Below are 24,035 nucleotides of genomic sequence, written 5' to 3'. Positions count from 1 at the left end.
AACATACAAATAGATTTATAAACTTTTTTATACAAACAGAACCAAATAAAACATACATCTGGTCTTTCTTTACAACTAAAGGCTCACTTAAAATTTGAGAGTAGGGAAGAACTTAACGCTAACCTCTACCAACTAATTGTTGCTTAAACATTGCCTACCAATCTGCAGAAAATAAATAACTGAACACCATATATCAACCTATCTCAAGTTTTGTAAATTATGATGGTAATCAAAAAAAAATTCAAAATAAATATATGGTTGTATTTTTTCCAGAAAAATATATGGTTATTTTTTTTCCAGAAAAGTTTGCAGGTGGAAAATTTTCCCATTTACATTTCTAGTCTCATTATTAAAGACTTAATTTTTTCCCAGATAGTTAAAGAAGTAACTGAAAGAGCAGGATTGTGATGTGAGTGAGGGGCACCTGGAAGTACTCCATCCTGTCCTCCTCGGAGAGGTGGATCGCGCTGTACGCCCGGTCCAGCCACGCCTCGAACTCGTCGGCCAGGGAGTTCCAGCGCCTCCAGTAGGCCACCACCTCCTCCAGCATGCTCTGCACGCAGCGCAGCTCCATCGACACGTTCTTCCAGCGCTCGCCCGTCTCCCGCATGAAGCGGTCGGTGGCGGCGCCCTCTCGCTGGTCTGCCGACCCAACACCGACCACCGGTGGCTCTCACCATCCCGCACTCACAGCAGTACAAACATGCCATACACATCGTGAATTTCAGTCAAACCAAACTAACACTGAATATAAGTAAATACGCCATAAATAATTAAATTAATTATCATTCTTTTAATATATTGAATTCGATGAATGTAAATTATTTAGCATGGAGTTAGTACCAAAATGTATGTCCAAAATAGATAAGAATTTTTTTTATTGCAAATATTATTAACTAATTTTTACATGATGACATTGTTATATTTTTAAAATGGGCATATACTTGCTCATTTATTTGTATTGTTCCTAGTAGTTTTACATGATTATTACAAATTATTATATTGTAAAAATGCATCATGTATCAGTCAAAATAACACTGTTTTGGTATAGTATCATTGAACAAGTAAGTGTCGTATTTAGGAAAAGGTGCTATTGTTATACAAAGTTCATAAAATATAAAAACAATGCCACCAAAATCTTCTATTTTATAATTAAATTGGCCTAAAAATAAAACCACAAAATCTTGTCTCTAGGTATACAACATATTTGGATATTATGGATAGCAATTAGAGGTTTTCCCTGCACTGACGATTTAAGAAACATGTTAGGGTAAGTTATAAATAGTATTTACAATAACAAACAGTCACGAATTTGAACTAAAGGTTGAACATTTAATTATGAAGATTATTAAAATCGCACAATTATTTAGGAAATACTTAATTAGTATGACAAAAATCTTACTCAATGTATTGAAAAACTGACTTTTATAAGCTTGTTAAAATACCAAGTTACTCCAAATTTCAATATTTTACAGTTGGGAAAGAATCGACCAGCTTTGATTCCAAAACCATTGGCTTATGTATTCTTTGATATTGATGCCATTGCAATAGATGGAATTGGCCAATTTCAGAATCGTATTCGACCCAACACCAATATTTTCCTTTAATATTTAAAGTAAAGCTTGACATCTTAAACAAAATGAATTCCTCTCACAAGATGCCGCAAAAGTTAAAAGAAGCAAACTGACATCAAAACTCACGACTCAATTTATATTCTTGCAGATGGAAAGCATGATCAAATCAGAGATATGTTATCATTGTTTTTCCAATAGTAGTACTAATTTTATTCTATGGTTCCAAACATCTGTTATTAAAAACATCTGTTATTAAAAACTAAACTCCAATTTTTAAAATTAAAATAAAAATGTAAAAATAAAAATGTACACCAAAAGTGGGCAGGACTACATGGAAGTAAATTACGTTTATACATTTAAATGTTTTTTTGTCTGCACACAATAAAACCAAACCCTAAACCTATAAAAATAAAAATACATCATTATCGTAAAACCTTTAGAATATAGTGAATAGTGATGTGTCGGTTCTACTTTTTCCCAGTACTGAGTTCGGTTCCAGTTCTTAAATATCTGTTCCGGTTCTTAAAAATTGGTTCCCAGTTCTCGGTTATAATATAAGTTTTAAGTTAACCTCGATACAATTTCAGGTCACACCAAACCTTAAAGTCTGCCCTAATAAATGGTGTGCTTCTTTAACATTACACATCAGCACCCCACTTAACCATAATTATACCATGTTTCCCATGTCACTAGATGCAATTTTATATTAAAATTAATTAATCCCACTTGTATCCTACTTACAATATTTTTTTAGAGAAGCTAACTTTAATACTTATTTAATAAATATTTAATAAAAACCAATAGATATTTATATCCATTATATAATGAACAGATCCCTTGTCTTACAAAACCCAACCACTTAGAATACTAGAATTATTTATTTATTATTCTCAAGACCCGTCTACACTTGCAATGTCCTAAACTGTGTCCGACGGACAGTGTTCACCGATTGGCTCACATGACCCACTGACGCCATGCATGGTGTGGGCGATGGTCTGAATCTCCCTGGTCCGAATATATAGGTCAATTGGAAATTTTTGTCCCAATCTGTGTCCTTTGGTAGCATAGAACCACAGAACACTCACAATATTTGAATTTCCAGTTCCTGTTACAAAAGGTAAACAGATAATAACGGACATTATTAGCAATTACTTTTGCCTTACAGAATAAATAAATATTACTGAACTCCCTTAAATTTCACAAGTTAACTAAATATTCAAAACTTAACAGTGTACACGTTTAAAAAGCATGAGAATAGTAAAAATAAATGAAAAAAAATTTACTGCACTATACATATACTACATTTACTGCCCTGTAATGACTACTTTAATTGTAATTGTAGACTGGGCTTTTTTCTGTGCAACAATGTGACGTCATTCACATTAGGACAGGTTCAGACTATTGTAGACAGGTCTTCATTGGGTCATTTGGCTTGAAAATCAGTGGCTGGGAAAAATTTGGTAGACACAGGTGGAAGTGCTGAGGTTGGCGTGACCAGGTGTGTTAGAAGGGCACATGAAGGGAAAAACATCCTATTGAACTCGGCCAGTCTGCGCTGAAGTTATGAGAGAGGTGATGTTAAGTACCATTCTTGTGGCCTTGAAGGCTTTTAGAGCGAGAGCAAGTGGACAGAACAAAATAAGTTTTTGCTTTGAATGCTGAATAAGCACGGGACCTCCAAGATACTTAGTTATCTTTTTTCTTCATGCTTGAAGGCAGCTTCTGCCATACACCAGTGACGGGAGTTCATTTTGATACACTTAAAAAATGTTTTGTTGATAATCTTACAGGTTTAATAACAATAAAACACAGTGAACAAGTAAGCTATATAATTTTTTAAATGCTAGTTGTCTGATAAATAAATCATTTCTGCATCCCACTGCCACTTTAGAGTTATGGTAATAATCTGCCATCATGTACCATCATTTTTGGTATAGCACAAAATAATTTGTAACACTGAATCCCATATAGTGTATCATATTATCTGATGCAAAGTACTATATATATATATATGGTTCACCATACCATTATTATCATGCATTAGCACCTATTTGTTTAATGATTAAAGAAAATATTAAATAACTAAATATTTGTAGATATTCGTAAGTAGATACAAAAATTCCGGATTAAAATTGTTTACAAATAAGTTCACTAGTGAATCCAAAGCAAAAATACCTTTTAAATCATATTTAACTTTCATAAAAAATATTTTCTAATGTTTAATAGAGTTTGGTGATTTTGCAAATCATGAGTTTCAATATTTCCAGGTCTCTAGTTATAGTTATATATGTAAAGTTGCAAACATCGTACATAATACTTGCAGTTAGTTAGTATTAGACAACTTTAAATCATGGCAGTTTATTTTTCTGATAATTTTTAAAAGAATATTGAGCTTGTGTTATTTTTCAATAAAATTTTAGTTGAAATGAATATCCCTGTCTGCTAGTGAAAAGAGAGACAAAAATTGTTCAGGATCTTGGCATAAAGAACTCTGTTTACGTTCTAACACTTCCTGCAGGTGACATTATCTTTCCATCTGGTTGGGCTAGTGGCTAGAGCGAGGCCTTGAAGGAAGGGAAGGGAAAACCCTTTGTCGGTGTCGCCTGCAATTTCCAAAGATTTAACACTCATTCACTTGTCACATGGGGTTCAAAGTGAAGTAAAAAAAGACATGTGCATGTTGGTGGTCGGAAATATACTGCGTGTTTTATCGGGAGTCTATTGTAATGTCACTGTTATGCTTTTCGTGGTACTGGTACCTATATAATTAGTGGTGCACCGATATGGCTTTACCGATTACCGATTCGATTACCGATTATTAGAGCAATAATCGGCAGATACCGATTCAGTTACCGATTATAATGAAATAATTTTTTTAAGTGTAATAATGCACACAACATTTTTTATTCCCACGTGAATTTAATTACAAGAGTAGGTAAAATTGAGAATACAGTTATAATAACAGTATAAAAATATATAAAATACACTATTAAGTCATTGCAAAGAGTAAATTAAATTAACTTCTATTTATATTTGTTATTGTAAACAACTTGAACTACAGTCTAACAATTGTAATTTACAATGGGTAAGTTTTTGTTGCGGAAAACTAGCATTATTATCGACTATCACATAAGGTTGCATCGAGAAATTACCGTTTAACAATGTAAACATGTTGCTATATTTTGTTCACTTGAGTTTATATAAAAATGTTTCCGCACTTCACTTTTTTTCTCCCTAGTCGCCATCTCACTATAATTATATAAAAATGACTCAAAACCAATTCTAGCACATGTGATTTTATTAATGTTGACTGAATGTATAAAATTATAAATACTTTCCTTCACTTTTCACGTCACATACAAATAACACAACAACGGATAATGTTACCAAAGACGCCCATAACGAGTTTGTAAAACGCAGTGATAAACTCTGAAAGGTATCGGGACCACGATTTTGAACCGCTACTACGACTCGAAAAGATTGATTCTCATAGATAAACTGCAACTGCTTGTGATATTTTGATTGCGTGCCATCTATTTTACGTCTCTGGCTATAGGTAATGTACAAGGCCACTAAACAAAAGACAGAACAAAAGACGAAACGTAAATAAACGTGTAGGAAAAATGTATTTTTTATTGTTAGAGGCAATGAGATTAATTAAATTTAACGAAATATCTGTAATCTTGATATGACGGAGTTAGATGAATTTTGTAATATATACAAATATTACCGTATTTCGTCCTAAAATGTGTAACAAAATATTACACGGTAAAAACCTACTTTATTACGCCGGGACGTAGATAATCGGCAAAGTAATCGTTAAGATAATCGCCGATTACGATTAATCGGTAAGTACCCATAATCGCCGATTACGATTCATCGGTATCCGCATCGGTGCACCACTAAATATAATATTTACGGTTCTCTGAGCTGGTTCATTTGCTGATAACTGGCGGAACCGAGAAATGAGAACCGAGAACCGAGAACCGAGAACCAAGAACCGAGAACCGGGACCGATCCATCACTAATAGTGAACCTCTCAATTATAAAACCCTACTTGTAACAAGTCAACATACAACCAGTAACAACGGTCAAAATTTTAGCTAACGCAAGGCATTTTCACCTCTTCATAACACATATTTTTCTTGTCTTTTGGATAAAAACTTCTTTTAACAAAGAGACAGAAATATCAATTCTTCCCTGGGAAAAAAATTTTTTACTTGGCATTTCGAGAATTTAGTACATCTGTAATATGAATGGAAGAGAAAAATATGTGTAACAATTATTTTCTTTCGAAAATCATTTGCTGTAGCAAAAGCACTTAGGTATGTTGTTGTGACAATCATACGCAAAATTCTACGTTTTTAGAGCATGAATAAAAGAAAAGTAGATGTGAAGCCTTGTTTTATTCCACTTCGTTAAAAAACACAAAAGAATTCAGTCCCTTTAGTTTTGTTATGGGTTTAACTGTACTGTTTTATAAAAATGGTTGACAATTTTTGAACATGTACACCAAATATATTTGATGAACACAAGTATTAGAAAAACAGATTTTGGTTTCCTATTTGAAGGCTGCAATTTAATTAATATTAATAATTTATATACGTGTGTTGCAGGTGAGTGGTAGATGCGAAGAAAACCAGGAGAGACGAGCGACTCACCAACATTGCCTTCCCGCTTGTACTCCTCGATGACCTGTTGCATGTCGATGTAGGCTTTGTTGAACTCCTGGAATATCCTGTTGCGGGACACAAAGTTGCGGTACTGCTCCAGGAGCTGGATCACTTTTTCCTCCCGGCCATACTTCACCGTCCAGCCACGCAGCTTGGTCTCCGTCAGGTGCAGGAACGCAATAAGGCAGCACTGCCAACACAGTGTGGCGTTGTACACCCCTGCACTACCCAACTTTTCAGAGTTTTCATGACTTAATATTTTTCAGTAATGCAGTAGTATGAGATGATTACTATATTATTTAACACCTTAGTGACCTAGTTTATCATACTTGTATTTTATCAGTCTTAATATCCTTGTAAAAAAATTTGATATTTAATTATTTTATTAAGAAGAGCCAATTTACTATATCTTTACTGGTTTTCACTATGTTTGCTAGGTTATAATTTGTGTAAATGTAATTTTCAGTATTTTATTTACTTTCAATACTGTTCTTATTATTGTATTTTACATTTGGATATATATAGACGCTATAAATGTGTTTCTAGAACATTGTGTATTGTGTATTGTGTATTTTGTTGGTTAAAGAATGGACAAGACGGTTGCACAACTCAGCAAGGCCAATTTTTTTAGATTTTTTTTCAGTACTGAGATTTTCTGGTACATTCTGTATGTAATGCTTATGATAGGAAAATCAGCAGATGTTCTATCCCAGGATACAGTAAAATTACCATGTTTATGCACTAGCCAATCAGAAAAACTTTGTGATTTTTCATGTTTTATTTTCAGTGGAAAGAGCCTCGTTGCAAGGGTTAGGAAATTTGTATACAGTTGTCTCCTTTCGAGTGCTGTTTGTTGATTGGTCACTGAGGTCACACACCTGCCTCTTCCCTGTGTGGTGGATACAAATGCGTAGTCACGTTTTTTAGTCATTGTTCAAGTACTATGCGGAAAGGACGTGTGAGGCAGCAGCTCACAAGTAAGAGTTTATGTGACTACAGGTAGATATGTAATTACATGTCTGAGTGGCAGGGCCATGCCACCGCTTATTTCTAACCTTGTTTATTTTTCAAGTTTCGGAGATTTAAATTGTAAATTAGGCCCCAGGCGTGCAGCGTAGGCGCGGGTGGTCTATAGGTCCCCCAGGATGTAGTTCCCATGTTTCTTCGTACTAGCCAACTATATCGTTAGGGATATTCTTTAAGGCACAGTATTAACTGGCAACAGTGAGTGAGTGGTTTTCGTGCGGACCTATCTTTTAAAGAACAATATAAGTTCTTTGATGTTCATTTCAAACTCGTTTATTTAAAGTCAACCAATAACAAACCCACTACCTACAACTTCAGATGGGTAAGGACAAGATGATATGGTGAATTACAATACAATTGGAATAACACCGAAAAGCATGTCAGTACATCATATAATACTGAAATACAGATAATAAACCATAATAGCACCGAATTGTAATCATGGAATTAAACATTTAACGATTTAACCAAAACTTGATTCAAATCACAAAAAAAGTATTTCTTTCAATGTTTGAAATTCAAGGAATGTCATTATTTCCAGTAAAAAATTGTACCCATATGCACAGATAAGAATAATTAATTTAATTTGTAATATTGTGCATCTCTTATTGAATCATATCCAAACCATGAATTTCGCCAATTTACTTTTATTGTTCTGAATATATGTTTCAGACAATGTATTACAAATGATTTTATCATAAAAATGCTGCATAAAAATACACTATATATTGGAGTAAGTATTAGAAAACATATTTATAAAAATAAAAACAATAACACTGAAATCTTCTGTTTTAAAAACCTAATTGGACTATTAGCAAACCCATAAAATCTTGTCTTTACAGATGGGATATGTCAAGTCAGGCCAAGTGTGATAAAACTGCTTTCTAAGCACTCTTCAAAGTGATCAGTAATCGTTCATTTATGAAAAAGGAAGTACCAATGTGTTTACTGAATTTAGGCTGACTTTTATTTTAGCCCAAACTAGTCACCTATTTTTCTTTTTTTAATATAACTGACTTTTAGTCTAAGATCTGCCCCTATTACACATAAAAAGGCACATCATAATTCTACTGCTAATATAAGAATAGCAAAACACACCCAAAAATATACTTGGTAAATTATATTTCATAAGGAATACTTTTTAATGTTGTAGCAGTTTCTCAAATAATAGTGACTTAAATCATATTATTTCATTTATTTATCAGTTACAACTTATCTTAGATTAAACCAGTTTGTATAGTTTTGAACTACTGTGATACAGCTTATTTAAAAATAATTGGAAATATTATTCACTCCATTATAATAATTACAGATATTATTGATTTGAAACAGTTTTATAATGGCACATCATGCTTTATGAGTATATTATATAAAAACTTATTAATATGACTATATATTTAAATTAAGAATTAGAATGGAATAGTTTGATTTGTAAATATATAGGTTACTGAAAACAAAGAATTTGAGTTTTTCAATTTTACAATAAAATTTATTATTTAGTGTTTGTATTTATGATATTCATTATTTAAATGGTTATAAATAACTATGTCTAGTGATTCTATCCATAATATAACATACTTACTGTAGTAATTAAAAGTTACTACAGTATACAATTATAAACATGAAATCAATTAAAAAAATTTTTTTGACATACACCATTGCTGGTTACACTGTATGCCATACAGAAACCTCAATCATGTACAAACAATTATACAAAAACACACAAAAAACCAGCCAAAATCAGCCAGTGTGAAAATTTAAATGCACAGATGAACACAGCAGGCTGACGACGACACGAGAATTGCAACAAGGACACTAAATAAAGACAAAAACCAACCTTGAACACACAGCAACAAACAGATGAACCGAACAATGATACAAAATAGATAATCTGGACAGCACAACACAGAAATGCACAGGTGAACACAGCGATGTGTCTGTATTCTGTACACCACGACGACGACAGCACAGGCGAACACAGATGATTTCCTAACACGAAACAGTTGTAACGTTTCACAAACCAAGATCTGTTCCAGTCATCAGGCACAAACAGACCTACAATGTAACCAGCAATGGCATAATGTCCACAAAATCATTTTAAATCAAATTTTCCCATTGCAAGAATCATTCAAAGAACATATGCAATTCGCATTGGCTGCAATGGCCAGCAAATATGCCTCGCTAATAATCTTAAAGCTGGGGTGATTCAGCCCTTACTTGTCCCACAGGATCAGAGCAGCAGTGTCTGTGAAAGTGCGTACCTTGTGCTCGAGGAACTTGAGGTGCACTCGTCTGCGAGCAGCCCTGGGACCGATCTCGTCCAGGCGTCTGGCCAGGTGCTGGAGCTGCTCGGAGGGAACACTGCTGACCAGCGGGGACGACTGTGCCTGCTGGAACTTGGCCTGAACAGCAGGAAGCTCTGCGAAGAAGGCCTGGAAAAACACACCAATTCATATTCATATGGTAGTCATAAACGACTATTAATGAAACAGATGTCAGCGTGTGCAAGGACCCAGTCGTACAAATTTTAATACATAGTAACCAAAAAGTTAATAATGTATTTTTTCGTACAACATTTCACTGCATCATGTTATTAATTAATTATATGATAATGTAAGTCCCTTCTAAACCAAAAGGCTATGATACCCATTTGCATTCATGCATGTTCATTTGAATAATTCACTGCTTAAATATGTTCTGTTCCACCAAAAACATACAAGTAGGCAGTATCAGAATAACGGCATATGAATGCATTATATTTACAATAATTTTTACACCTAAGAGCAGAATGTCCAATAAATTAATGTAAGAGAATACATAATAAATAAGTATAAAGTAACTAGAAGCATTAAACCCTGAATGATTATGTCTTAAAAGCATTTAATACTCATTACTTGTAGACCTTATAATTTTAAAATGTGACCAACAACAAATACCGTGTTTTCTCGCATAATCGTCGCATATTTTATTCTAAAATCAAGTTTGAAAAGTAGGGGTGCGACGATTATGCGGGGAAAAAAATTTTGTTAGTTAAAGTTATTCATAAAAACAAAACCCGTTCATGGAAAGTACATTTATTTAAAAAAAGGTGGAGTATACAAGAGCACACCAAACATTTCATATTAATAATTCATTAAACAAAAACCTTTCTTCAAATTTAAATAGAAAAACCAAAACTCTAACGCGAACACAAGCCACTTGAATCTGACGTGAACTAACGTGTCGTAGTACACACTTGCCACAAAAGAATGCAGGCCGTCAAATGTAGTTAACTCGGCAGTTGACAGAGAGCGCGCGTTGCATGCAATCGGCGAGATATGGATATTCGACTACGTGCGCGCGCTCTATACGAGAAGCAACATAACCAAACATGAATGATGTGCTGGCTACATTTTTATAAGCGGTACGCCGTGGCAACACAGACAATCAGATAAAGGAAATAACGTTTAAAAACGTTTTTAAAAGAAAATTTACACGTCAGAAAACTTTGTATTTCCATTAATTAAATAAGTAAGTGGTAATGACCGAATAAATATTAGATTTCTACTTTAAAATACATCGTTTTATACGGAAAAACTACCTACACAAAGCGCTTGGCATCTACTAGCGGGGCCCAAAAACATCATGCGAGTATACGCGAGTTTTTTTTATCCCAATTTTGACGGCCTAAAATACGGGTGCGATGATTACGCGAGTGCGACGATAATGCACAGCACGTATGAGTGTAAGAGAGCATGAAGTGGCCACCTTGTGCTCCTCCAGCTTCCTGCTGATGATGGTGGCAGTTTCCTCGTTCATGGCCGAGGGGATGTCGTCGGAGACGACGAGGGCCTCCGCCCGGCCGAGCCACTCGCCGACCTGGCCGAGCGCGCCCGGCAGACTGCTGTCCAGCAGCCACAGCCAGTGTCGCAGCTGCTCACACCATGCCCACCCAGCTCCACTCAGTCCAGTAACAACATACACGGCTACGAATATTTCACTGTTTAATAATGACTACATCAAGTAAATTATCAAATTAATTTAGTAATCACACTAATATTATACATGTGAATGTTTGCAAAAGTGTGTATATGCTTATTACTCAATCACGCCCTAACCGCTGAACGAACTTGGATGAGATTTGGCATACAGCTAGCTCATAACCTGGATTAACACACAGGCCACATATTACTATGAAATTCCATCCCTAAGGGGTAAATTTGTTTTTATAACAGAAAATCATAGATCATAGACATACAAACAGTGAGTATGTGTCATTTCTCTGTCCGCCACACGATCATGTATTAAGGTCTGGCAACTTCCTATCCTTCTCCTTGGTGAGACCATCGACTTAAGGGAGCTCGCAGCCTCAAGCGAAATAACTGCGCTGTAAACAGTTAACTCTTTATCTAAAAATTGACTCTGCACGTGTTTTGAATTAAGCTGATTTTGTTATTTATCAATTCAGTTGTAGGTTATAAGCCAATTTTATTAGTGACTTGAATTTATTTTTATCATGACTTGTAAGTCCAATATTCGCAGAGCTTACAAAAAACTCGAGCTACGAAGATAGCCAGACAGCAAGAAACATTGCTTCATTCATAACAGCGGAGAACTGAGCAGACGGAGCATCAGGCAGCTGCTCGAGCAACTGAAAACTCAGCGCAGGCATAGCATCTCAGCGGGCCTCTGAGACGGCCGTAGAGGTGGCTTTCCGACGATAGATGAACGCAGAACACATTTCATTTAACTGTTAAACAGTGGATGAAACCGTGGGGTACAGCTAGTAATAAATATTTATTCTCTTATGTGTACTATCAAAATTATTTTGAACTTCAAAGAAACCAATATAAAGAAACTAATAGTGTTTTGAAAATCAAGATTCTATTTAATATAGCACTTAAAATGTTATGTTTTGATAAATAAGCATTTACTTTAAAATATATAACAAACTTGAAAAAAAGCAAAAAATAGTAATTGAAAATGTAATTTTACCAATGAAATCAAGATAACTAGAGTTTTTTTTTTATAAGCAACATGGCCCACAACTTTAGAACGAAATTGCGGGGCCCTGGGTCATTTACATTTGCGGGGCAGAAAATTTTAAAAATAAACTACCTATTTTCAACAATGTATCAAGTAAACTAGGACCTCAAATTTCAACTTTGGTTTTGCTGCATTATTTGTAAGTTTAAAATACTTTAAAAAAAAAAACCATCAACAACAACATTAACAAAAAAAAACTAACTGAATTCCAATAAATTATGTTCACGTTATATAACAAATTGTATTCTACAGTTTAATGACAAACATTTTCTATTACTAAGAGAAGGGCCGGCGCGGGGCCCTGGGTGACTGCCCGACTTGTCTGGCCCTGGAACTGCATGTAACACAGTGTAACCACGTCACAATCATCGCCACAGAGCCTGCCCAGAGCAGAAGCCACTGGCCCAGCGACAGTGCAGGGACATCAGTACCGCCTGCAGCTGTGGATGGTTCCCACTCGTTTGTCTCACATTTTGGGAGGTACTTATTTTACCTTCGGTCATACACAGGAATATACTGATGATGCGCGGACAAACTGATTGTGTACCTAGATCTAGCCGTACTTACTGACGATTGTCAACGATTTTTGGAACAACAAAAGCCACTTAACTGTTTCTCATATAGAAATGATCAAATATATATATAATGAGTAGACTGTTTAAAAAAACAATGATTTCAGACAGAAAAAACCGGTGTATCGAAATAAAGTGATGACAGGGCCTATGCCAGGAAATTCAAAATTCAAGTCCCTAGTCATCCTAAAATAAACATATTTGATGATTAAGAAAATTTAAAAAAAATCATAATTCTATGATTAGTTCCATCAAATTTAAAGAAAAATAGTTTTAGAAAAAATTTTCACCTCGCCTTCCTCAACCATTTTTGACGTGACGTCTAATAAATCGATGAACGCCGGCTGCACGCACGAAAAAGTGTCCCGTTATGCACATTGTTCCGTTACGCTGTGTTCCGTTACGCTGTCGGCGAGTGCAGTAATAATAGATTATGTTACAATTGACTAAAAAATTCTGTTGATTCATATAATTGATGATAGATATTTGATTACAGTTTATTTATATGAAAACTTGTTCATAATTATATTTAAACTTTATAGCTAAACGCCAGTTTTTAAAATTAATTACAAGTCATCTACACGTGAAATGTTTCGTCGACTGTTTTTAAAGTGAAGTGAAAATTTAATGTGGTTTTCATTGCTTATTACAACAACAATTTCGGCAATAAAGGTTAATTATTCTTGCATTTTAAAAATCTCATTACTAGTATAATTTCAAGTATTTATTCTTTTATTATTAAAATCAAAATGATTCAATTTTATTCATAAAGTATGAAATCATTTCATCAATGTTTTGTTATGACGTTGTCACGTTAAACTATCGTCCGTAAACCGACTTTACAGACAACCAATTTTTTTTATTTAACTCAGGTAACAGAGCTTCCAAAAACACGCATCTCTCATAATATTAGTACAGAAAATGATCCTAAGCCATGACAAAAAGGCAACCTGAAAAACAAAAGAGTGCTTGCGCTGAACTTTACAAATACAATGAGCATGAACAATGAAATAACAATAATCATTAATCATGGCTAAAAGAAGGAACTACTGGGTACACGATGCCCACCTGAGCCTCCAGCTTGAACCACAGCCTGTCTATCTCCTGCCAGGACTCGTAGCTGATGCTGATCATGCTCTGGGCTTCCACCAGCTTGCACAGCTTGTCGTGGACGGCCACTCTGCCGTCAAAGTCGCTCTTCAAGGCAGCGTATTCCTGCATGCACACGCAAGCTAGTGTAGTGAAAAAGCACTTCCGTTTGTGAAAGAAATTGAAAGTTTAAAAACCAAACACTAAACACATGATACTCTTCAATAAATAAATTCTCTAATTTTGTTTTATTTATATTTATAAATTCACTAGCATTAAAAAAAATTAAATAATGTTCTGTACCTCAACCTAATGATGCCAATTTTTTTTTTTTAAGAAACCATAGTAAGTTACCATAAACCAAATTAATACTGACCATTAAATTAAACTCACTATAATATTTACTTTCTAAATTGAAGGCAAATAAACTATAAATAAAGTCTACTATATGTTCAAGAATGAATCAAAGTCCAAGCCAAAGTCATCTCATGACAAAAAAAAACTTAAAATGTAAACAAAAATTAATCAAGGATATTTAAGGCAACTCCTTAAAGTATGTACTGTAGTTTATTGAGTAGATAATGGAATACTTCTGAGTTCTGACTTATAAATTAGTTTTACTGAAAAATGCATGGTTCACAGTTGTTCAAAGCCTTGAAATTAAGTCTCTCACTACGTACTATGATTTCAATCACATTGTACCTACGATACAAGTATACTTATTAGAATGTGGAGAAAATTTTGGCTATTATCACTTCTGATAACAAATGGTTTTTTTGTTATTAACATTTTCCTACCATTGTACATCATTACTTTCACATTTTAGGCATAATACACACTAATTTAAAATCAATAAAAGTTGGCATTAACCCCTGGGGAAAAGCATCATCAATGTGTTTTTTATAACTTGATAGGCACTGCAGCAGAGAACTACACTGCAAGAGTCAGTTTTACTAAAATGTGCTATGCTACAATGGTGCCACATTAAAGCAGCCCATAATAATTTATATTTGTTACACTCTTATCATTCCTCTTCCTCTGTGTGTTGAATCTTATGCATACAGTCCTTCGCTTTGCCTACATGTGTCCATATATATATATAATATATATAATCTGAATCTCGGGAACAATTTTCATAAAATTTAGTATGCAGGGGGTTTCGGAGGCGATAAATCGATCTAGCTAGGATTCATTTTTAGAAAATGTCGTTTTATTCGTGTTTTCAATAATCAACTTTATCGATAATCAACTTAAACATAAATGACTCTTCCTTACATCTATTGGCGAGTAATAATACAATTTTTTTTAATTGGGAGCAACTAACTGCTTTAACGACACAACAACACTAAAGCTACTCCAGTAGATGGCGTTGTTAAGCAACACTAAGCCAATGAGTGTTTGGTTTGAGGTTAAACCAAGAAAATCAATTGTTTACTTAAATTATTTGTGTCTTTTTAACTCATGTGTTCACTTAAAAATGCCTAAACAATCTTTGAAAAGAAAACACTTATAAACAATCTAACTTCACGAAGCCGCAACTCGTCTCAAGAACACCTTGAAGAACATCGTCATCAAAATGGTCACGGTTTCTCAAACTTCACACAGTGAAGACTCATTTCAAGAAAACCTACATGAAAATAATCAGGTTTTCGCTCGTCCCACACGTGCTGCTAAAGTAAGATGCTTGCAAAACTTGACTAACATTATACGAGCAGAAAGGTCTTATGATTTAGATGTTTCACAAGAGTGTGCGTCACAACGTGTGGCCGCTGAAAAAAATACTATTCATATTTCATCATTTCATCAGTATGTAATTCATATTTAAATATAATTTCTAAAAAACACAATTTACCAAAAAAAAATACAGAGCAAAGCTCAGTCATCCAGGTGTGTGTGTGTGTATAGACACACACATACAAACACATGTGTGCACACATGCATGCACAAAATGCACAAAATGCACAAAATGCACATATGTGCACACACGTGACATGCATGCGCACGCGCGTGCACACACACACGTTTTTTTCCCATGTATATTTTAGAGCTGTGCCTATACAGATTGGCAGAAGTCGATTTTGCAGATATTTAGTTAAATAGGCATTTCTGCCGATTCACAATGCACTTGTTAATTTTCCGCCGATATTACTGCCATAACCTAAAAAACCATGAGTAATGTTTCACTTTTCGTAGTACTACATACTTTCAATTCACATGATTTCTTAGTTAGATGAGCCAGCTGTACATATTACATCCTGTGTTTAAATAAAGTTCTCGAATTTAATTCATCAAAAATAAATATATCACTATCCCAGTAAAGTTAAACAGGAAAAAAAACCTGATTTATTTAGAGCATGGCTGCCAATACAAGCAGCAGAAAATACCAACTGCTTGAACTGCAAAGAAATGTTGATAATATCACGGAGAAATTTTTTAATTAACTTACATCATGTTTTAAAAGTTAAATTTTAAAAAAATAACATAATAATCTAAGGCTTCACATAAAATAATTACCATTACTGTTTCCTGTGCAAAGTGAACACAAAAGACTCATTTCCAAATAAAAGTTTGGTACCGTGAATTTTCGCCACAGCACACGTTTATTGTTATTAGAATTTCCGTTTTTGGATTGTAAACATATACAAAGTTTCACTATCTTGTACATTTTAAATACTCTTTTAAACTTAGTATTTCATGAATTAATATACTACATAGTTACCTATTGTTAAATTGTCTTATTTTATATAAATATGTATTAATAATTAAATTTTTTAGCCTCCATTTGTAAATTCATGTTTCATTAAGAAACTAGTAAATTCATGTTTCATTAAGAAACTAACTGGTTGGCAACAAACAAATGAAAACAACCTAAAAATGCAAGTTAAAAAAAAGAAAGGTTATTTTACATTTATAAAGTTACAAACTTTAAATGTTTGTTTTATGACAGAACTAAACACAATTATGCAATTACGGATATCAGTTTTAGAGAAGTTAATTCAAATAAATAAGTTATTTCTGTAAAATATATATTACGTCTTCCTGCTGTGAAGTACTGTGTGTACCTGCTACTAGTGTTACATCTAAAAGACTTTTCAGTACACGTGGAATTTTTTATGGCACTAAAAGACATTCAATGAAAAATTAAAACTATTGGCTTAATAAAAAAATCTAGAAATTCTGTCATCGGTGATAGTTTAGTTAAATGTTTTCTATAGTGAGCAATGTATGGCTATGTAAATTGTGTATAATTTTTAATCACAACGAACTTTAGCAAGCACTCGTTTGTTTTTGTATTTATATTACAGCTGGTTCAAAAACAAAATCCCATTCAGTTCATCTTAGGATCTCTCACACACTCACACACACACAAACACACATGCCCGCACGCACACACCCATGTGCATGCATGCACACACATACATACAAAAAACACACACACGGATATATAATATCTAGAGGCACTGGAAAATCGTAAAAACGATATAGGCGCGAATAAAAGCGACAAAATGGTTTATCGACGAATAAACGCTACAATCCCATTTTTAGAAGTATTAAAATTTTAAGTAATATTAAAATTTCCAGTAAATTTTAGGTTTACCTCATATTTTTAAATAAACCATTTCTTATTATTAACGGCCTAACCTCATACAATAAAGAACATTTTTTATTTTATGCATCTTCTTACCGTGTTTGAAGATAACCTAGTAAACGGTGACGATGGCGAGCCATGTAAACAATCAACACGATTTATGAATCTTGTAAATAACACAAAATACAATTTAAATACGCATAGGCTCGCGTGGAAACTTGGTTAACGGCAAAAAAACGTACGAGCCAAACAAATGTAAACGGTTAAAGAGAGACGTTTATTTACGTGCATGAATATTTTCACGGCAAAGAAAGTGAAAACATTGAAGCGGCCATGTTAGCAAACGTGTGCGTGCGTGCGTGTTATTAACACAATCAAATTATTTACTGTTAAATGACCACTAAAATATAAAAATGCATTAATTTAAGTTTACAACACATGCAACTTATATTTGGCAACTACAAAAAAAAATTACGAAAATCTACTTCAGTCAAATTCGTTATCACTTTAACGGGAAGAAAAGCTGGCAGCAATGTAGCTCTATGCTTTTGTCGCTCATTTGTTGAACGTACCTAGTGTTTTCCTAATTTCCTAACCCGAAAAACAAACGGTAATCTGTGAAACTAAAATATTGCGCTGCTATTCACAATAAAATTAAGATTATTAAATTCTGTTTTCTGTATCGCGTTCGCGTGCAATGCAGTTAGAACTATAATTATTACTTTTTTTACCATTATGGGATGGACAAAATCTGTTACCGTGCATTCACGTGCAGAGCAATACAAATGCACCATTTCTATGCTAGTGACACTAACATACTTATTTGCAAAGCTTGCAACATCCGCATAAACTGGGAGAAGAATTAAAATTAATGCTATATAAATGCTATATGGCTAAATATAAATGCTACGAACACCCATTATAAACGCTATTTTCCAGTGCCTCTAATAATATCATAATGTTTTTTTGCATCTGTGTATGTGGAACAAGGTTTCATTACATTTTTTAAATTTAATTTGTAAAATATTCTATATTTGTGAATAAGTTGATACTTGATTTAAAATGCAATGTACGTAAATGTAAAAGCCTAGTTAGTGAACGATGTGGTCCTTACGGAATAAACCACGGGCAGGGAGCTGGTCCGCTGCAGGTTCTCCAGCAGCTGGGTGTTCTTCGTGAGCCAGCTGACCAGCTCGTTGTACTCGCTCTCGACCGCGGCCAGCGTGCTGGAGCCGTCAGCCGTCTGCAACACGGGCTTCACGCTCCGGTCAGCGTCACCTCGCAGGCTGCTGCAGGGCGACCACTCCCCCAGCAGCTAGGACTCCACTCACTCCGTGAATGACAGTCATTTGGAATGCCTCCATCATAACAGATAAAAACTTTCATCTACAACTTTGGTGTTGAAAGTGTGTTCAGAAAATTAAAAAAAAAAAAAAAAAAATAACAGTAAAACACATTGTAGTTAAGTTTGTACGCTGCCTGCAAAAATGTAATAACTGGAAGAGAGGGAGCGGAGACAGCACAATCATATTTCAGTGTAGGAAGTTATTTTATTATTTTATATTTTTACTTAACTTTTTTTATTAATTTCTGGTTAAAATTGTTTAACACAATTTATAGTAACTAAATATGTACACCTTCACTTAAGTATTATGCAAACAAAAATGTACATCAACATTTACAGTTCTTAGGACTTCATTTGAAAAAAAAAATAGACACCACTGTGTTTAATAATACTTTTTAATGGTTGAATACTAACTGAACTATAAAATTAGCTAAACAAAATGATAAAGTTGAAAAATAATGGCAAACCTTATTTTTTTATAAATTTTTTTAATATCAAATCTGTAGTAACAAAATTGTGTTTGGTTATACTTCACGTGAATTGTGAATTAAAATAATATATTTCATTACAAAAACATGTTAAAAAATGTGTAAAAAAATACTTTAAAATAGAGTACCTTAGGAGTTTCCAGAAAATAAGTGACACATTTTAAATTTTGCTACTTGCACATTGCTAGTAATGAAGTAAAAGATTAATTTATTTTTATATTTTTTATACAGTATTTAGTTTGTCAGGTTCCAAACTCTGAGCACTTGACTCTCCAAAATTTTTCCCAGTATCCATTTGTGATAATGAACTTCATTTTAGAAATGAAAACCCTGTTTTCTACAAATTAACGAACACAACACGCATTAGGCCTACACAACACCCAACTATATGCACATCCGAATTCATGTACCGTGGTGGGTTTTCATATACATTTTTTCTGTAATCAACAAAACTACTAAAAAAAACCTGTGGTTCAGTTTGAAATTTTTACGTGGTAGCAAAACGTACAAAAATGATTCATGAAGATGACAGGAAATTTGAAGACTATTCTTGTTGTTTCATTCAGTTACCAATATAACAATTGGTTAAACAAAAAAATTGTAAGAAAATGGAAATTTATTTCTTTGTAACCTCAAACAGCGGTGATAAACAAAACTCAGTGATTAACTGTGATAGAACAAACACAATAAATGTTATAAATGAATTAAATATTTGTGATATTTATTTTAACTTTTACAAAATAATGATATCATGCATTCATAAAAAATACGGTAATTTTTGGCAATCCTGCTTACGTTGTTCATTTTTAAATGGTGTCAAGTTTATTTTCTACCATCGAGAAACCAGGACGTGTTGGTTTAATTAAAGACAGTTAATTTTAATTTCCCAGAATAAGCTTTTCAAAACATGCATTGTGGTACATGTTAATAGTAATATATTGATAGATTAGAAACTAAAACATTAAAATTTTGTGAAAAACTAATCACCTGGAACCACGAGAACTAATACCATTTTCATTTTTGGTTTACAAATTTTACACATACCCCTACAAAAACCAACACAGCTATAGTCCGGCAACTTTGTTTTCGACCTGAGCAGACCCCAGTGTCAGGCGGCGGTCACGTGATTCTATCCGAGTGGAGTGGAGTGGAGGGGATCAGTTGCCTGGATACGCCGCTCCCAAGATAGTGCTTCGCAGGTTGGTTTACACGACACAGTGTTGCGTTAGTGGGAATACCTTCCAGCCATGTCGCGAAGAGAGTGAAGGGTGTTCGTGTACGTTGTTCTTGAGAGAGAAGTGGCCTTCCCCTACCTGCAGACGATTCGGTGGGGAAGGAGGGGTGGGAGTTAGGGAGGGAGGAGCTGCGCGGAACGGAAATATCCAAGGTTAACTACTAAGTTGCCCGGTCATAGTTGTGGTAAATTTCATTAAACCAGAATATACTATAAAAATTATGACACTGTAAAATATACTGATTTCTCTTCAAGCCTCATCCCTTCTTTGGAGTCTAGTGCTATAAGGAAGAGAAAATAATAACCAAACAATAAATAATAATATAACAAACTCAAAACAACCCAAAACCAAACCATAAAAAAATCTGGATTGAAAAACAACAGTCAAAAAAACAGTTTACAACCTCTGTGAGAAAGGAAAGTTAAATAATATGTAGATATAAATATTTTAATAATTTTTTTAAAGGCATTAAGATTTTGATTTCCATTTACATATTTCTAGTTATCTGCACTGTAGCAGGTAATGAATACCATGTTTCATTAGGAAACTCACAATACAGTCAAACCTCAATAATAGAAACCTGAAGCTTTGCCATAACAAGGTTTGTTTGTATTATCTTAATACAAAATTTAACTACATATTTTAAATAGTTTCTAAAAAAAAATTGAAATAAAATGTAAAATATTTTCCTCATTCAGTAAATGCAAAATTAACCTAAAAATTAGTATGTGATCCAAGGAAACTTGCCCACTATTTTATACAGCACCAAACAAACTTTTTTAAGTTTTTTTTTTTTTTTTTTTAATTTTAGGATGTCTACACTGGTGGTTCAATAAAATTTTTTGTATACCACATTTTTTTAAGAATTTAAGACAGGAGAATAAAGCATAAGTATAAAAATTACCTACAAAAATGAAACCATCATTTTGGAAGAATAAGTAATTTCAAATCTTTTCTCCTCAAAATAAAGTGAACCAAAGCAATGGCAGTGTTCTATTTTAGTTGAAACTTAACATTGTTTCTTTACAGCATTCTAGAATGTTTGTATTAACCATCCTTTAATTGATGTAATTGTTTAATCTTGGAATCAAAACAATATTCTATTGTATAATAACCATACTTTTATATTAAACAAATTTTGCAGCACTATAACTGCTAGAGTGTGAATGAGGTTCCACGGTACAGTGACGCTGCAGGTGGACGCACCCTGGGCTCGGGGTACTTGTGCAGGAACTGAGCCACGTAGGTCATGATGGACTTCTCGTCCGGCCTCGGCACATCCACGTCCTCGGGATCGAGCAGCCGCGCGATGCCCAGCTGACTCTCCGCCACGGTGAACGCAGTCTCCAGCCGAGCCCTGTTGCTGGCCTCGCGCATCGCCACCAGGTTCACCAGGTTCGACTTGATCGCGTCGATGATGGCCAGGAAGGCGTTGCCGTCCCGCCAGCTTGTCCCGAAATCCTTCACCTCTATGCCGAGGTCCCTGGAAAACCGGTCATCCGTTTCACTCTACTTACACTACCACCACATTTTTAATCATTCTCCCTACTAAGCTAAGACTTTTTTGCTTTATACTTAAGGGACCCGCCTAGCCAGGTGTGTATTTGTTTGGTAAGGTGGGATGATAAGTGTGATGTTGCCTCTGAACTGGCGCGTAGTATTACCGTTATGCATAGCACAACTATGAGATTTGAGCGGTTACCATGACATTATATGGTGGAGATATGAAAATAAATGTGTAATGCAAGTCCCTTGAGTGATTTCAAGAATTTCTACCCAGTATTTCCTACCTAAAAATTAATGATAAAAACACGGGCTTCAGCCATTTTCACTCTTCTAACAATATAATTAAAAAACAAATTACAGAAACAAAACTGCTCATCCGCCCTCTGCGAATTCTTAAATGCTTTTGCCAAACAGAACCGCTCTGATATCTTTATCAGTTTTCAAATCACTTTTTTTTTTAAGTTTGGCACACTTTATGTAGGAAGGACACTTAAACCAAAAATTTGGCATAAAAATTGTATGAATACCAACAAGACTATGAGAAATCATTTTGAGACATGGTAGTATCAGAAAACAGAAAAAGTGAATATTTTAATTAGTATACTAGGTCCTACTTCCCAATAGCAACATCAAAGCACAATAGTTTGAACCCCAATGGCAATAACTACCTGGCATGCACAATACACAAAACAGAAGTGTCGATAAAATTTTCCTCGCATCATTTAATGCAAGCAGGAAAATGTTTCACAGCTGTTGAGGTAATGGAGTGGTGCCAACTACAATCGAGAAATAAAATGTTTCTGAAATTGTTGAGTGAACTGCATCCAAAATCTTTTGCTGGCAAGTACCACAAAGTGTTATCATGCCACTCTTGCTAAAGAAGCTGCACTTACCACTGTACACAGGAAGAGGTTGCTCTGGTTAATAGTGTGGTGCCATAGATACTGTGTGATGTGATCCTATCACTGACTGTAACCTAGAAGCCAAGACTGCTTAAGGGTTGGGAGAGGGGGGGCTCTTGACAACCTCGATAAACTGTGGAAATCCTCTATTAACATAGACTTAATAAGAGCAGTGTGAGATGAAACTAGATTTTCTCTCCAGTGAACAGATACTGAGGTTAGGCAAATGCTGAGATGTTTGATTACATTGTGCAAATATATGAATTTTATTATTTATTTTCAAAACAATTATCTTGAAATATTTATTACTTTTAATGAATGACTAAAGTAACGATAACATTGACACATTATATATGTGCCTTCCTTTTTACAGGCTCAAGATATATGGTAATCTAAAAAGAGTTTGAGAAATGTACAAAGCAATTAGTAATAATTTTTATAATCAAAGGACATGATCATTTTAAAATGGTTACTAATTTTAATTGCATTGTAATTGGTATCTGCAGCATTGCAGGACCAGTAGAACCCCAAGAGCTGAATGACTCACAAAGGAAAAGCCAACTCTCAAAAAATGGTCGTCAAAGTGAATGCCCAACAGCTCTGGAACTGATTTGGAAAGACAGTGGAGTGAGCACAAGCACTTCAGCCACACTACACCTGGAATGAATATCGATAAAATAAAAAAGCATAAAGAACTACCTCTGGATTAATTAAATTAGGGCTTTATATCTGTTCAACTACTGTGTCAGTTGGTAATGTTTAATTATGATTGATTGTGTTCCATATGCAATTAGACAAGATAGACTGACAGAAAAAAAGAAAAAAAAAGTTGGGTCTGAAAAATATGTGCATCACGACATAATGATAAATATGTCTTAAAATTGTAGATTCCCTGTCCTATTAAACCATTCTTTGCGTTTGTTTAGATATCTAGCATGCATGGCTCCAGGGAGGTGTTTGAGATGGGCCTTTGCACATCACAGATTGGCTTTAACATATTTACAAGTTTAT

The 24,035-nt window shown here is 34.3% G+C and overlaps 1 protein-coding gene across 4 annotated transcripts in view; it reads right to left on the bottom strand.

Moving 5' to 3' along the window:
• LOC134531206 (muscle-specific protein 300 kDa) overlaps nucleotides 1–24,035 on the bottom strand; it is a 602,384-nt gene that overhangs the window by 449,852 nt on the left and 128,497 nt on the right. For all 4 annotated transcript variants that reach the window (XM_063366862.1, XM_063366865.1, XM_063366863.1 and 1 more), the window contains exons 7-13: nucleotides 21,823–22,099; nucleotides 18,663–18,791; nucleotides 13,939–14,085; nucleotides 11,021–11,185; nucleotides 9,535–9,705; nucleotides 6,236–6,437; nucleotides 425–642 (exon numbers count right to left, since the gene is read on the bottom strand). In XM_063366862.1, the coding sequence (XP_063222932.1) occupies nucleotides 425–642; nucleotides 6,236–6,437; nucleotides 9,535–9,705; nucleotides 11,021–11,185; nucleotides 13,939–14,085; nucleotides 18,663–18,791; nucleotides 21,823–22,099 (1,309 nt within the window). The remainder of the gene's footprint in view (nucleotides 1–424; nucleotides 643–6,235; nucleotides 6,438–9,534; nucleotides 9,706–11,020; nucleotides 11,186–13,938; nucleotides 14,086–18,662; nucleotides 18,792–21,822; nucleotides 22,100–24,035) is intronic.

The sequence above is a fragment of the Bacillus rossius genome, chromosome 3 (genome assembly GCF_032445375.1).
Source record: "Bacillus rossius redtenbacheri isolate Brsri chromosome 3, Brsri_v3, whole genome shotgun sequence".
Lineage (NCBI taxonomy): Eukaryota > Metazoa > Arthropoda > Insecta > Phasmatodea > Bacillidae > Bacillus > Bacillus rossius.
This window is presented reverse-complemented; position numbering and strand designations above follow the sequence as displayed.